Source organism: Geotrypetes seraphini, chromosome 16 (genome assembly GCF_902459505.1).
Source record: "Geotrypetes seraphini chromosome 16, aGeoSer1.1, whole genome shotgun sequence".
NCBI classification, from domain to species: Eukaryota; Metazoa; Chordata; class Amphibia; order Gymnophiona; family Dermophiidae; genus Geotrypetes; species Geotrypetes seraphini.
Genome location: NC_047099.1, coordinates 41,004,542 through 41,016,689, shown reverse-complemented (window position 1 = coordinate 41,016,689; position 12,148 = coordinate 41,004,542). Strand labels below are relative to the sequence as shown.

Below are 12,148 nucleotides of genomic sequence, written 5' to 3'. Positions count from 1 at the left end.
AACCCCCACAACGCCCCCACAACGCGGCGCGATGTCTATTCATTAAAGTGGGGGGGTTCCCCCCCACACACCCCCCCCCCCCCGTCGGAGCCCTAAAAACAGTAATTTAGAGCGGTGCGCGCCTCCGCGCTGCGCTCAATTGTCCGGGCGCGCCTTTGACCTGACACCTTTTATATAGATAGATTACAGGTTGGGGCAGTGTCACTGGGCCCCCTACAAACTTGGTAGGGAAAGGACTGCCATCCATCTTGTCCTGCATGCAAACCTCACACACAGCCAGCTCTTGCCTCAGATTGAAAAGACAGAAACATTTTTAGGTCTCCCCCCTTCTCAATTTCCATTAGAAAAACAGCTCTCTCTCTCGTACCAAACCGTGATATGCTTAAACTTTTACAGAAGGAAGATTAGCAGTACAAGTTTTATATCTATAAGCAGTTTGGACTGTAATCATATTTAAAAAGGTTCTCAAAAGGAGCAGAATCGGTAAATGCACACAGATTAATGAGCACCGCATGCTACTCCGTGTTAGGTGCCTTTTTTAGAAAAGCACTCTGGGCTCAACCCTGGTGTAAATCCTCGTGCCTTTAGTCTTTAACACTGCACACATCTGTAGTGCTGCAAGATGCATGGGTAAATCCAATTAGCACTAACAGATTCATTACGCAAATAAATTAGGCACACACCATTCATAAAGTTCCCTGAAAATGTGAAGAAATCTTGTACAGCAAAGACTTTCCCTGCCATACTGCAATGATCGGGCTGGAGTCGGGCAAGAGGTGAAAACGTCCGCCTGAAAGCAAAGGAGCTGTGTAGCCCCACAACCGGCCTGTTCCCATGGAGCCGGAAGGGCAGCGGAGACCACCACAGCCCCCTGCCAGCCAGAACGGATCTCTCACTGGTATCCAAGGTCGAGGAGTATAGCTGGGGTAGCCCTTCTGAATAAACATGGCAGCCCCAGCCACTAACACGATGGCCTTGGCTCTAGCAGTTTCTCTTTTTCTTCTTGATGGACTTGTGCTTTTCTGTTTGCGTCCTCTTCCGCTTCCCGATCCCTTCCCTGGCCTCTTCCTGCTCCGCAGTCCATCGATCACTCTCGCTGCAGCCAGCCTTGCTCTGCCCTTCGCCGAGGCCTTCAAATTGTTTTCTCTTTTTGACTGCCACTTTGCTCTTCCGCCTCTTCTCTTCTGGGCCTTCCCTCTCCTCAGAGCTTTCCACAGCATGATCGGCCTGTCTTCTGGATTTCTTGTGTTTCTTCCTTTTGCGACTCGTGCGTTTTTCTACTTCCTGCTGCTTTTGGCCGTTTTCTTCCTTCAGCTTTTTGTCCTCGTATGCGGCTAGGAAGGCTTTTTCCTGCTCCTCGAGCCGAGCGAGTTTGGCACTCATACACAAGCCGTGACGCGCTCCCCTGTAACACAGATAAATTAATAGGCATACAAAGAATACCGACAGCTGCCCAACAAGACTTAAGCTGAATACGAGACCCTCCCCTTCCCCAGGATATCTCAACATTATGCATACTCAGTACCCCAACAAAGTCAGTTTTTCCATGTTTCAGGTACCCTCCACCACCCCCGCCTGCGTCAGCATAATTCTCCCACAATTTAACACATTTGGGTTTGGGGCAAAAATGTTAGGTCACATGGGTTTAATTTTCATAGGAGAGGTGAGCAGGAATCAGTATAGATACAAAAGACGCTTCTGTCTTCTTTAATGCTCATTAGTCTAGACATGGTCACAAATAAAACTTTGAGGAAGAGGGGAAAAGGCAGAGGATTTCTGCTGGGTTTGAATTCTGCCAAGGAACTAACAGGCATGCTCCAGCAGCGCACAGTAAAACAGGCCATTAAGCATGGTTATCCATATATAAGGAAAAGGAGGGAAGGGATGATGCCTACAAGTGATTACTAAGGCTGGCAGACAGCATAGATCAGTGTGTCGCAATACACTGGCAAGGAGGAGCGTCGTCCACACCGGCTGACGGCCTCCAGGACGTGCCTCTCGCGGCGAGAAGCACGTCCTGTAGAAGTCAACCGGCGTAGACGATTCTCCTCCCGGGCCGGCGTCTCTCCTCTCCCTCCACCAAAGCGGGTCACGGCCAGATGGGCCTCCGCTCATGCGCGGACATGGGCACGATGATGTCATCGCGTGGACGTCCGCCCACATCCGGGTGCCTTCCGGGCCGGGGCGCTTGATTTAGTGTGCCGCCGGCCGGAAAGTTTGCGAGACACTGGCATAGATCCCGGGTAATCCTGGCTGGTGAACTTGGTCTGTTCTGGTATCAGCTGTTTTGGTACGTTAAACCCCCTCAAAGCCAACTTGTTTTTTTGGAATAGCCACAATGAAAATCCGTTCCTTTCTTCTAAAAAAATTTTTTTGTAAATCGCGCTGATGTTAAAATGAAACGCAGTCTACGAATACTAATAAACATAAGATATGTAACTCGCACAGAACTAGAGGATGGCACGAGTAATAAATGTTGAAATAAATAAATTAGCATACAAAGGAAGCAGTGCCTCTATTTCTCTCTAAGGCATATTCATTGCAGATCTCCTAAAAACCCAGAATGGCTAGGAAGTGCCCGAGGACCAGTTTGAGAGATATTGTACTGGGCTAGAGATTATACGAGAGGCCTACAAGCCAGCGCTGAAATTTTAAGTCCTTCAACCTCCTTTTCAAGAAGCAAAAAGCTCTTACTTGTGGGCAGTGCGACCTCCGCAGGCTCTCCTCAGCTCCTCATCAGTCAGCCTGTTGAAACACACAGTTATTGCATACATCTGGCCACTGCTCAGACATTTATATCCTGGTTTCTCTGTCAGAAATGGAGACTAAGCCAGCGGGGAGGGTGAGAAAGCCATGTTGAGCAGAAATATTGACACGTATAAGATTAACTATAGGCATAGAGCAGGGATCTCAAAGTCCCTCCTTGAGGGCCGTAGTCCAGTCGGGTTTTCAGGATTTCCCCACTGAATATGCATTGAGAGCAGTGCATGCACATAGATCTCATGCATATTCATTGGGGAAATCCTGAAAACCCGACTGGACTACGGCTCTCGAGGACCGGAGTTGCCCACCCCTGGACTAGTCATAGCACAGGGATCTCAAAGTCCCTCCTTGAGGGCCGCAATCCAGTCGGGTTTTCAGGATTTCCCCAATGAATAGACATTAAAAGCAGTGAATGCACGCAGATATCATGCATATTCATTGGGGACAGTTTGATGATAGTTTTTCTTCTCCCCCCCTGCCCCCCCCAATCCTGCCTCCTGCAGTAACCAGACTTGCACTCCCCCCCCTCCCTAACCAGTGGATCTCTCTTCTTACCTCTTCTTGAGGTCAGGGTGCTGGGCTGGTGCAAGGCATCAGGGGTCTGCACATGCTCAAAGCCTTCAGCACGGGCAGATCCTCAAGGCCCTGTATCGGCCCAACACATAACCTCGAGATCAGATAAGAGAAAGATGGTCTCATGGGGAGGAGGGCGGAGAAGAGAAATGCAAAAAGGAGGGGTGGACGATTATTGGGGGAATTTTGGATTGTTTTTACAACCAAAATGTTATGTTTTGGGGATCCCTGAAACACAGGGGGAGGGGGGGTGTCTATCTAGCTATATATCTATGCACACACACACACATAGTATTATATCTAGTGGGGATTTATGAAGCACCGTTATGAAGAGATTCCCTCAAGCAGGTGAACAGCAGGGGCAGTTTAACAATGAGCTTGGAACATGTTTCTTCCTTCCTAAAGCAGGATCCCTTTGAGTATTACAGGAAGCTATAATGAGTTTTGTGCTCACTTGTTGGCTGAAGATAAATCGAGCTTCTCCTCATCCTCTTCGCTGCTCTCAGACAACTTCGGCTCTTCCTCTGCAATCTCTCCTCCTGACATCAGAGTTGCTGCCTTCAAAAAAAGTTTTGTGCGTTGTTATTTCACCTTATATTATACAGTAGACTCTCTGTTAACCGGAACTCAAGCAAAAAAAAAAAAAAAAAATCAAAGATTTGCAGTTGCTCCTTTTATAATCGTATTTTAAATTTTATAATCTTTTTTTTTCCTATTTTAATTAGAATTTACTCTGTAATTTATTATTTTCTTTGTATTTTTACTTTTTGATTGACGATGGAGTGTTTTGTTTTGTTTTTTCTTTTTTGGTTTAGTTCCAAGTAAACAGCAGTCCTTAAACCATTTCTGGTAGCAATTGAAGTGTAAACTTGGCACGCCACAGCCGAGTACGGCCACGCTTTGCCCACCACATGTCCGGTAGTTTGTCTGGAACAGTTTATGGTACGGCATCGTAAGGGGTATAATATTAGTTAGGCCTATTTTTAACAGTAACTCTCAGGCAGCCAGAAACTACATTTATCCGGCATCTATCAATCCCCATGGGTGCTGGTGAACAGTCTACTGTATTATGCAGGTATATATCATATAAATTATAAAACAGTTAGGGGCCGATTCCAGAAGCAGCGCCTGCTGCGTGACAATCCCGGACAGGCGTTGCTTCCAGAATCGCAGTGAGCAGGGACTCTAGGTGCCAGGGTTTAACAGGCTTACAAATGCAGAGACATTTGCAAACTAACACAAACTTTTAACATTCAATTCCTGCCTTATTAGGTAACCGGTGCAAGGCGTGGGAGAAATGGAGTGCCAGTGTCGCTTATGCTAGAACTGGCCCCCCTGACCCATGCGCACAAGGGAGGGGGGCAGAGGAACCTTTCTACAACACAGGCTGCTCTAGTGCTGATAAATCAGAGCAGATCTCCCAGAAATAAGGTTAGAAAGGCAGCCCCTTTGGGGGCCCAGAGTGGTCTAAAATCCAGCCAGTCAGGAGAGAACCTTGTATGCAAATCTCTCTCATGCATATGCGGGTATCCTGAGACAAATACATTCACCTGTCTGGATCTTGAACTTTCACAATTCATACCCCGTCAATGTCCGCATTGTAATCTGCTTTAAATAATAAAAAAAAAAAAAAAGCAAGAGAGATCTTTACCTTAATGAATCGACCATACAACATGGTGTGGCTGTTGAGCCCTTTCCGGGGTTTTTTGTTGGAAATCTGACCGCCGCCTTCTGTGAGCTGTTTCATCTGAATGCCATCCTAGAAATAAAAGATGCGAAAGTGAAAAGCATCCTGGTTCATGCAGAGAGCGAGACGGGGCTCTGTAGGGCTTGAAGTGTGTTCTACATGCCTCCGACGCTCACAGATTCGAGAGTAAATACTTACATTGTGTAAATAACTCAGAAAGAATCATGGCAGATGCTGACGAAGATCAACAGTTCCAGCTCCGTCATGATCTATGGGAAGAGAGTGTGGCGTGGGGATTACAGCTACAACCTCAGCACCCTGAGGTTGTGGGCTCAAAGCCCATGCTGCTCCCTGTGACCCTGGGCAAGTCACCTAATCCTCCACTGGCCCAGGTACGTTAGATAAATTGCGAGCCCACTGCAACAGACAGGGGAAATGCTTGAAGGAAGTAAACCACTTTGAGTGTGGTTGTAAAATAACAAGTCCCAATCCCTATATTCAAATTTCAGTACTATTCTCTGTTATTTGCCAGCTATACAAAGGCTTCCCAATGTTTTAAACAGCCTTCTGCTTTTCAGTGCTATAAACACGGTCCATGAGACAAAAGCAGGATGATTTCATTAAAATAATTATTTTACTAAAGACAATATTCGTTATCGTCCCTCCAGACTGGCACAGAAACGGATGGGTTTACACTCCTCTACCAGCAGGTGGAGACAGAGACACTGACTTTTGGCATCAGTGCAAGTGGCTGTGCAGTCCCTCTTACAACCAGTCTTTTCTCAGTCTCCAGCAGGTGGAGTGATCTGTTTGTGCAGTCTGAGCTGAGGTTTGTTAAGGCCTGTTGGATCTGTGAATCTTTTCTTGTCCCTTTGTCTGTCCGGACTGAGCTTGGGGGACCCTCTCGTGGGCCCTACCGACCTTAGAGGGGGGTGTCACACTCAGAAGGGTTGACTCCCTCCCCCCATTTCCCCCACCTCCCCAGGTTTTTCTGAATCTAAAAGAGCCTCAGCTGTATGTCTTGCCACTGATACCTGCACCGGCTACAGTTTAGAATGCCTGGTGGGGGTCTGCTTTCTCTTGATAGGTTGGCCGTGAGAAGAAATAAAGAGAGAAAATAAAAAAAGACACAAGAAATAAAAGGAGCTTTGTATTGGGGGGGGGGGGGGGAAAAAGAGGCCTGAGGCTGCCATTTTTACATGGTATTATAGTGATTGGATTTTTGGCGCTTTCATTATGAGCGCTTCAAAAAAGCAGAAAAAGTGCTCTGTTTTGGGTGTCGATCAGTGGAGGTGGCTGGCGGGTGCACGAAATGTTCTGGCCGCCTCTAGAGAGACCCAGCTTCAGGCGTCGACATGCCGGGATCTCCTTCGCGCACACATCGCTCATCGGCAGGGGTGAGCCCCGGGCTTCCTGTCGCCCACGCCGGGTTTGCCTCAGCTGCCGGAGGTCAGTCATATTCGGTGTTGCAGTCCGCTGGGGGAATCCGTTTCAGCTGTAGCGGCGGAATCGGCTATGCCTTCGCTGTTACGCATGTTTTCTGGTGACAGTTTTGGTGGGAAACGCAACTAATTTGCCCACGGCTTCAGGCGACCTTCCTCCTGTCTTGGAAAGGCAGAAACCGGTCTTACATGTGGCTTGCTGTGTTACCACAGGGGTTACCCCCCCCCCCCCTGATTTGGTGTTGGCCATGTGCAAGGCTTATTTACAGGCAGCTGGGGGTCCTGCTTTGGTGCCGGGGATCTCGGGGTCATCTGGAGGGGTTTGTACCTTCCACAGCCGCCCCCGTTCAGTTTCCTGCCGTGGCTGCCTTTGCCCAAACCCCTCAGCGGGCGTCTAGGGACAAGGATTCTCTTATGGCTGATCAGTTTTCTCTGGATGAGGAATGGGATCTTGGGGAGAACCTTATAGATCCGTCAGGGGGGGGGCCTGAACTTAAACTGTCAAGATAACTAATAGGATCACCTAAATACAGTTCTTCATACGGGAGGAACTTGCATACCGCCTTTTTGTAACTATACTACCACACTCAAAGCGGTTTACACACAGGTACTTCCAAGCATTTTCCCTATCTGTCCCGGTGGGCTCACCATCTATCTAATGGACCTGGGGCAGTGGAGGATTAAGTGACTTGCCCAAGGTCACAAGGAGCAGTGAAGGATTTGAACCCACAACCTCAGGATGAAGAGGCCGGAGCTCTAACCACTAGGCCACACACTTCATAGCAGGTTAAGAATTGAATATCGCACTTAACGAGCCATTTTAACTGTCTCCCTATACCCAGATAATCAATGGCAAAACCCGGACATGGCCTTGCTTTGAATGTCCAGGTTTAACTCCGGCAGTGGTCACCAAAACACTGATTGCCGCCAGTTGAATACTATGAGTTCCCCTCCCTTTTACCTCGTCTGTCTCAACGGTGATATTCGAAGCGGTCTTGTTGAAAACATGATCCCACCAGTGGAAAGTGAACTGCTCCGCAGAATTGTGGCCCACCTGCACATTAATAAGACATTTTCTTCTTAGAACCCAGATTAAGCTTAAGTATTGGTAAGATGACGATCCTTATTATGTGAGAATCGAGTTCAAATCCCACCATGACTAACTCAACTTTCTATCCGCATGAGGCAAATAATGTGAGAAACAGTGCTGAATTTTTCTTTAGATCAATTTAAAGACAAGAAAACATATTAGTCTGGACTCATATCCGAGTCATAGGGGCCAAAAAGGCTTTAGCGTAGGGGTGTCAAAGTCCTTCCTCGAGGGCCGCAATCCAGTCGGGTTTTCAGGATTTCCCCAATGAATAGCATACAATGAAAGCAGTGCATGCAAAAAAGATCTCATGCATATTCATTGGGGAAATCCTGAAAACCCGACTGGATTGCGGCCCGACTTTGACACCCCTGCTTTAGAGAGATGCATGCACCTAGAACCGAAAGTGCAATAAATCAATCTGTAAGATTCTTTTAAAGATCTGCATGCATTTCATAAAAAAGAGCGTGTGTTCCATCTTGTAGAAACAGCAGCTAACGAGATGCCACAATGTCAGAGACCCCCATGTGCACTTAAGATTTATTTTGGTAAGCTGGGAGAGGAGTAGAATTCAACAGGACGCACCAAAGACTGGAATACTTTCTTACCCCAGCTTTGCCACATTTCACTTTCACCTTGATGGCTTCCGAAATGCCACTCTCTTGTTTCCCCAGGCCCTTGCCTAGGGAAAGAGTAAAAAGAAAGAATTCACAACAAAAGACATGCATGAAATAATATCCTTTCAGGAGAAGAACCTCTACAAATAGGAATTTAAGACATGCCGTGCTGGTTCAGGCCAATCATTTATCAAACCCAGTATTCTGCCTCCCAAGGCACTGGGAATATGTCCAATTCCAATTCATAGAAATTGAGAATGAAAATACTCAGGCAGTTAGAAATTTCAGTATTAACGTAAATGTGTAATACCCAGCATTCTGGGATAAGCCACATAAAATCTGGTTTTCTCCTTGGGATCTGGCCAGGTACTTGAGATCAGGGTTGGCCACTGCTGAAAACAAGATTCTGGGCTTGATGGACCTTCGGTCTGTCCCAGTATGGCAACTCTTAGGTTCTTATTATGTGGATTATCTGCAAGTTCTGGCTAACACAAAAATGAAGCAGATATGTCCACGAATGGGCTAATGAGATGGTTTGGATAGGCTGGAGTAAGTTTCAACAGCAACTCCAGTAGTTGGAAACTAAGGTCAGTACCGGGTAGACTTCTAAGGTCTATGATCCAGAAATAACAAAGAAAAAAAAAGACAATTTAATCATGAAATTGTTATTACAGGGCAGACTGGCTGGACCATTGAGGTCTTTACTATATATTACATATCTGAAGGGGCTCGTGTGATCTTAAATGCTCACATAATATTATCTTTGGACAGTTTTCAGGCACTTCATAATAAGAGACGTCGCAATGACCAGCTAAAAATCCAGAGCTCTCTGGGAGCCAAGATGACTAGTAGAAATTAGCACAGCTATAAAACCGAGAACAGGAAAGGGCCTCACCCTGTTTCCAGCCATGCCTCTTTAACTGCTTTTCTGCAAATTCCATCCCGCTGCTCTTGGGCTCAGAAGGGGTGCTCATGATGGCAAGAGACCACGATTGGAGGGTGTCCACAACCCTACGAAGTCTGATGGAGTTTCAACACCAACCTTGAAATGAGAGCAAGGGGAAAGTTAAGCCACCTAAAATCTCAAATTTCCCCCCCCCCCCCTTATTAATGGTTTCAGCAATCGAGACAAAACTGCGAGTGCAAAGACTGAAATTGCACAAAATAAAATGCGAGCAGAAAAGACAAGTTCCCACAGCCTGGCTTGCAGGAAGGAAAATTGATGCTTACAGAGACGGTGTTGAGGTAAGAGGGGAAGGGGTTTAAGTCTCTGAAGTTTGAGCCTTCCTACAGAGTCCTGGTGGGTAGATGGAAATAACCCACTGGTCCCAGAATAAAGCGGGATTGTACAAGAAACAATTGTTCATATAGTCAAGTTACTGGTATTTTCAGCCCTGTAGGAAAACCAAACAAAAACTGCAGACAATGTACACGATGCAGGCAAGAATTTATTGTACCAAAGTTAAAATGCAGTAATATAAAAACCTTTTTACCAACCAAGAGGCCCAACACGGTCCGTGATTCGGACAACATGCCTTCGTCAGGGGAACTAATAGATAAAAATGCAATACTGAAATGTACAATATGAAGAAAACTGAAAAACAGAATAGAATAAAATAAAAGAGTGGTGTTGACATACCATGCCTGAAGGAATGTGATGATAGGACAAAAACAGGATGGAGGATATATGTTAAGGGATCTCAGTACAGACCAAAACTAATACAAAGTAAAAAATTGAAGTAATGAAAAAAATGAAAAAGTGTAAAATACAAAGAAAGTAGCATGCAGTGAATCAAAAATTAATAAAAGATAACAAGAAGAAATAGAAGTGAAAACGGAAAACGTGACACAGGGGCAATAGGTGAATCTCTATATCACCAGAGGTACCAATTTGTGACATTGATTTGTGATGAGAGAGCACCTACCATGGTAAATTTTCAGCCCTGTGCAATTTACTGAAGACCCACGCAACTTCCAGCCATTGGAATCAAACCCCGGCAGTGGGGTTTTCAAATGTCATACAGATTACGAGCTCTTTGGGGACAGGAAAATACCTACACTACCTGAATGTATACGGCTTCAATAGCTTTCAGGCTTGCAGAAATTAACCCCCTTTCCCTTTTACAAAACTGTAGTGTGGTTTTTAGTGCAGGCCGTGGGGTAGAATTCCTACGCTATGGTTTTGTTTTCTCAGCACCTACTTGGCTCGATAAACTCTATAGTCTCAAAGATGAGGAAAAGTCAAGGAGGGCTGGGGGGGATTTTTGGATAAAGTTTGTTATGGTATTAGAGATTATTTTTATACTAAATCTTTTTTATTCAAGAGAAAGTGCCTTTGAACAAAACCTGGAAAAGTGAGATTTGCAATAGTCAACAAAAGTATACCATCACCACCACCACCACCACCAAGGTGTAGCAACATTCCATACACAATCTCAAGGAGTAACAAGATTCTAGAACCAAAAAGAGTATCAAGATTCCAGGCAGAATCTCAAAGAATAGCAAGATTATGGAACCCCAAAGAGTAGCAATGTCCCATGCTACCGATACAGGGCAAGCAGTGGCTCCCCCCATATCTTTCTCAATAACAGACTATAAGAACAGCCTTACTGGGTCAGACCAATGGTCCATCAAGCCCAGTAGCCTGTTCTCATGGTGGCCAATCCAGGTCACTAGTACCTGGCCAAAACCCAAGGTGTAGCAACATTCCATACAGAATCTCAAGGAGTAACACAATTCTAGAATCCCAAAGAGTATCAAGATTCCAGGCAGATTCCGGAACCCCAAAGAGCAGCGACATTCCAGAATCTCAACAAATAACAAAATATTCTAGAACCCTAAAGAGCATCAAGATTCCAGAACCCCAAAGAGTAACAAAAGATTCCAGAACCCTAAAGAGTAGCAAAAGATTCCGGAACCCCAAAGAGTATCAAGATTCCATGCAAAATCACAAAGAATAGCAAGATTCTGGACCCCCAAATTGTAGAAATATTCCATGCTACCGATCCAGGGCAAGCAGTGGCTTCCCCCCATATCTTTCTCAATAAGACTATGGACTTTTCCTCCAGGAATCGTGGGGGTGAGTGGGATAATAAATAGAAATACTGTAATACGACAGTAGCATTTTACAGATCAAAGACCCTACAGCTTGATCAGGGGTGAGAAAGCCACTGCCCCTAAATGGAGAAAGGGCTCAATCTGATCCATCTCGTCCTCCCCTTCTCTGCCAAATTATGAGCAGCCATAACTGATTTCCTTGACAAACCTAGATTTGGATTTCACAATACACGAATCCAGTGGGTTCCATTTAAAGGGGGGGGGGGTTGTGTTCGACCAGCTCCATCTCAAATAAAATCCAACCCAATTATTTGATAGCTCCAAAAAAAAGAAAAAGCATCCAAAAAGAAACACAAATCTGTGCTGCAGACACGATATATCCTACCATTAGGCGAGGAGTTGGGCTGGGTTTTAACCGGCAAGCATGAGTTCCTGCCTGGAAGCCGCCATCTTGGCGCCCTTCGACCTTTCAACAACCATAGAGAAGCAACGTGCGGGCCAGAGCGGCGGCTACCGAGAGGGGCCAGAGTGTCGTGCCTTTGGGCCAATAAAAGGCTAAAACAAGCCAACCATCTGGAATAAAAATAAAACAATCCTGGGGATACAGATTCAAGTGATCCAGCCCTGATTTTCCCTCTTGATGGATCTCATCTTCCCCTGGGAGGGGGGGGGGGGGTTTCAGAACCTCAACTCCATTCAATGTGGCACAAGCCTCAACTGGAAGACTACATGTGGTTGAGTTGGGCTGAGGTGGCACTCTAGAGATTTCTTGATTTTGTAGCTGCTCTTGTTTATCTTCACAAGTCATGCGAATTTGAATAGTCAAGAAACTTTACTAGCATACAATTTTATTCAAAGAGTAAGGTAGACTAGGGTTACTTGCTGGCTGGCTCCCATTATATTCCTGTTCCAGGTCCCA

General features: G+C 45.8%; 1 protein-coding gene across 2 annotated transcripts; it reads right to left on the bottom strand.

Moving 5' to 3' along the window:
• Positions 1-181: 181 nt before the first annotated feature.
• On the bottom strand, positions 182-11,760 carry GPATCH4 (G-patch domain containing 4). Of its 2 annotated transcripts, none has more exons than XM_033923872.1 (8): positions 11,438-11,587; positions 9,068-9,214; positions 8,164-8,237; positions 7,427-7,519; positions 4,988-5,095; positions 3,791-3,894; positions 2,695-2,745; positions 182-1,405 (listed from the first exon to the last, which is right to left on the bottom strand). In XM_033923872.1, the coding sequence occupies exons 2-8, from the start codon at positions 9,144-9,146 to the stop codon at positions 982-984; spliced, it is 933 nt and encodes a 310-aa protein (XP_033779763.1). In that variant the 5' UTR covers positions 9,147-9,214; positions 11,438-11,587; the 3' UTR covers positions 182-981. The 2 variants fall into 2 exon arrangements, with proteins under 2 accessions (XP_033779763.1, XP_033779762.1); XM_033923871.1 differs by lacking the exon at positions 11,438-11,587 and adding an exon at positions 11,615-11,760 and having other exon boundaries at positions 183-1,405.
• Between the last annotated feature and the right edge of the window lie 388 nt (positions 11,761-12,148).

What these genes read in the sequence shown, in the direction of transcription:
- GPATCH4 (XM_033923871.1), bottom strand. Translation starts at nt 9,146, where the DNA reads ATGAGCACCCCTTCTGAGCCCAAGAGCAGCGGGATGGAATTTGCAGAA. An exon ending in GAGGCATGGCTGGAAACAGG is followed by an intron (nt 8,238 to 9,067) that starts GTGAGGCCCTTT and finishes CTCTTTCCCTAG; the next exon opens with GCAAGGGCCTGGGGAAACAA. An exon ending in GGAGGTCGCACTGCCCACAA is followed by an intron (nt 1,406 to 2,694) that starts GTAAGAGCTTTT and finishes TCTGTGTTACAG; the next exon opens with GGGAGCGCGTCACGGCTTGT.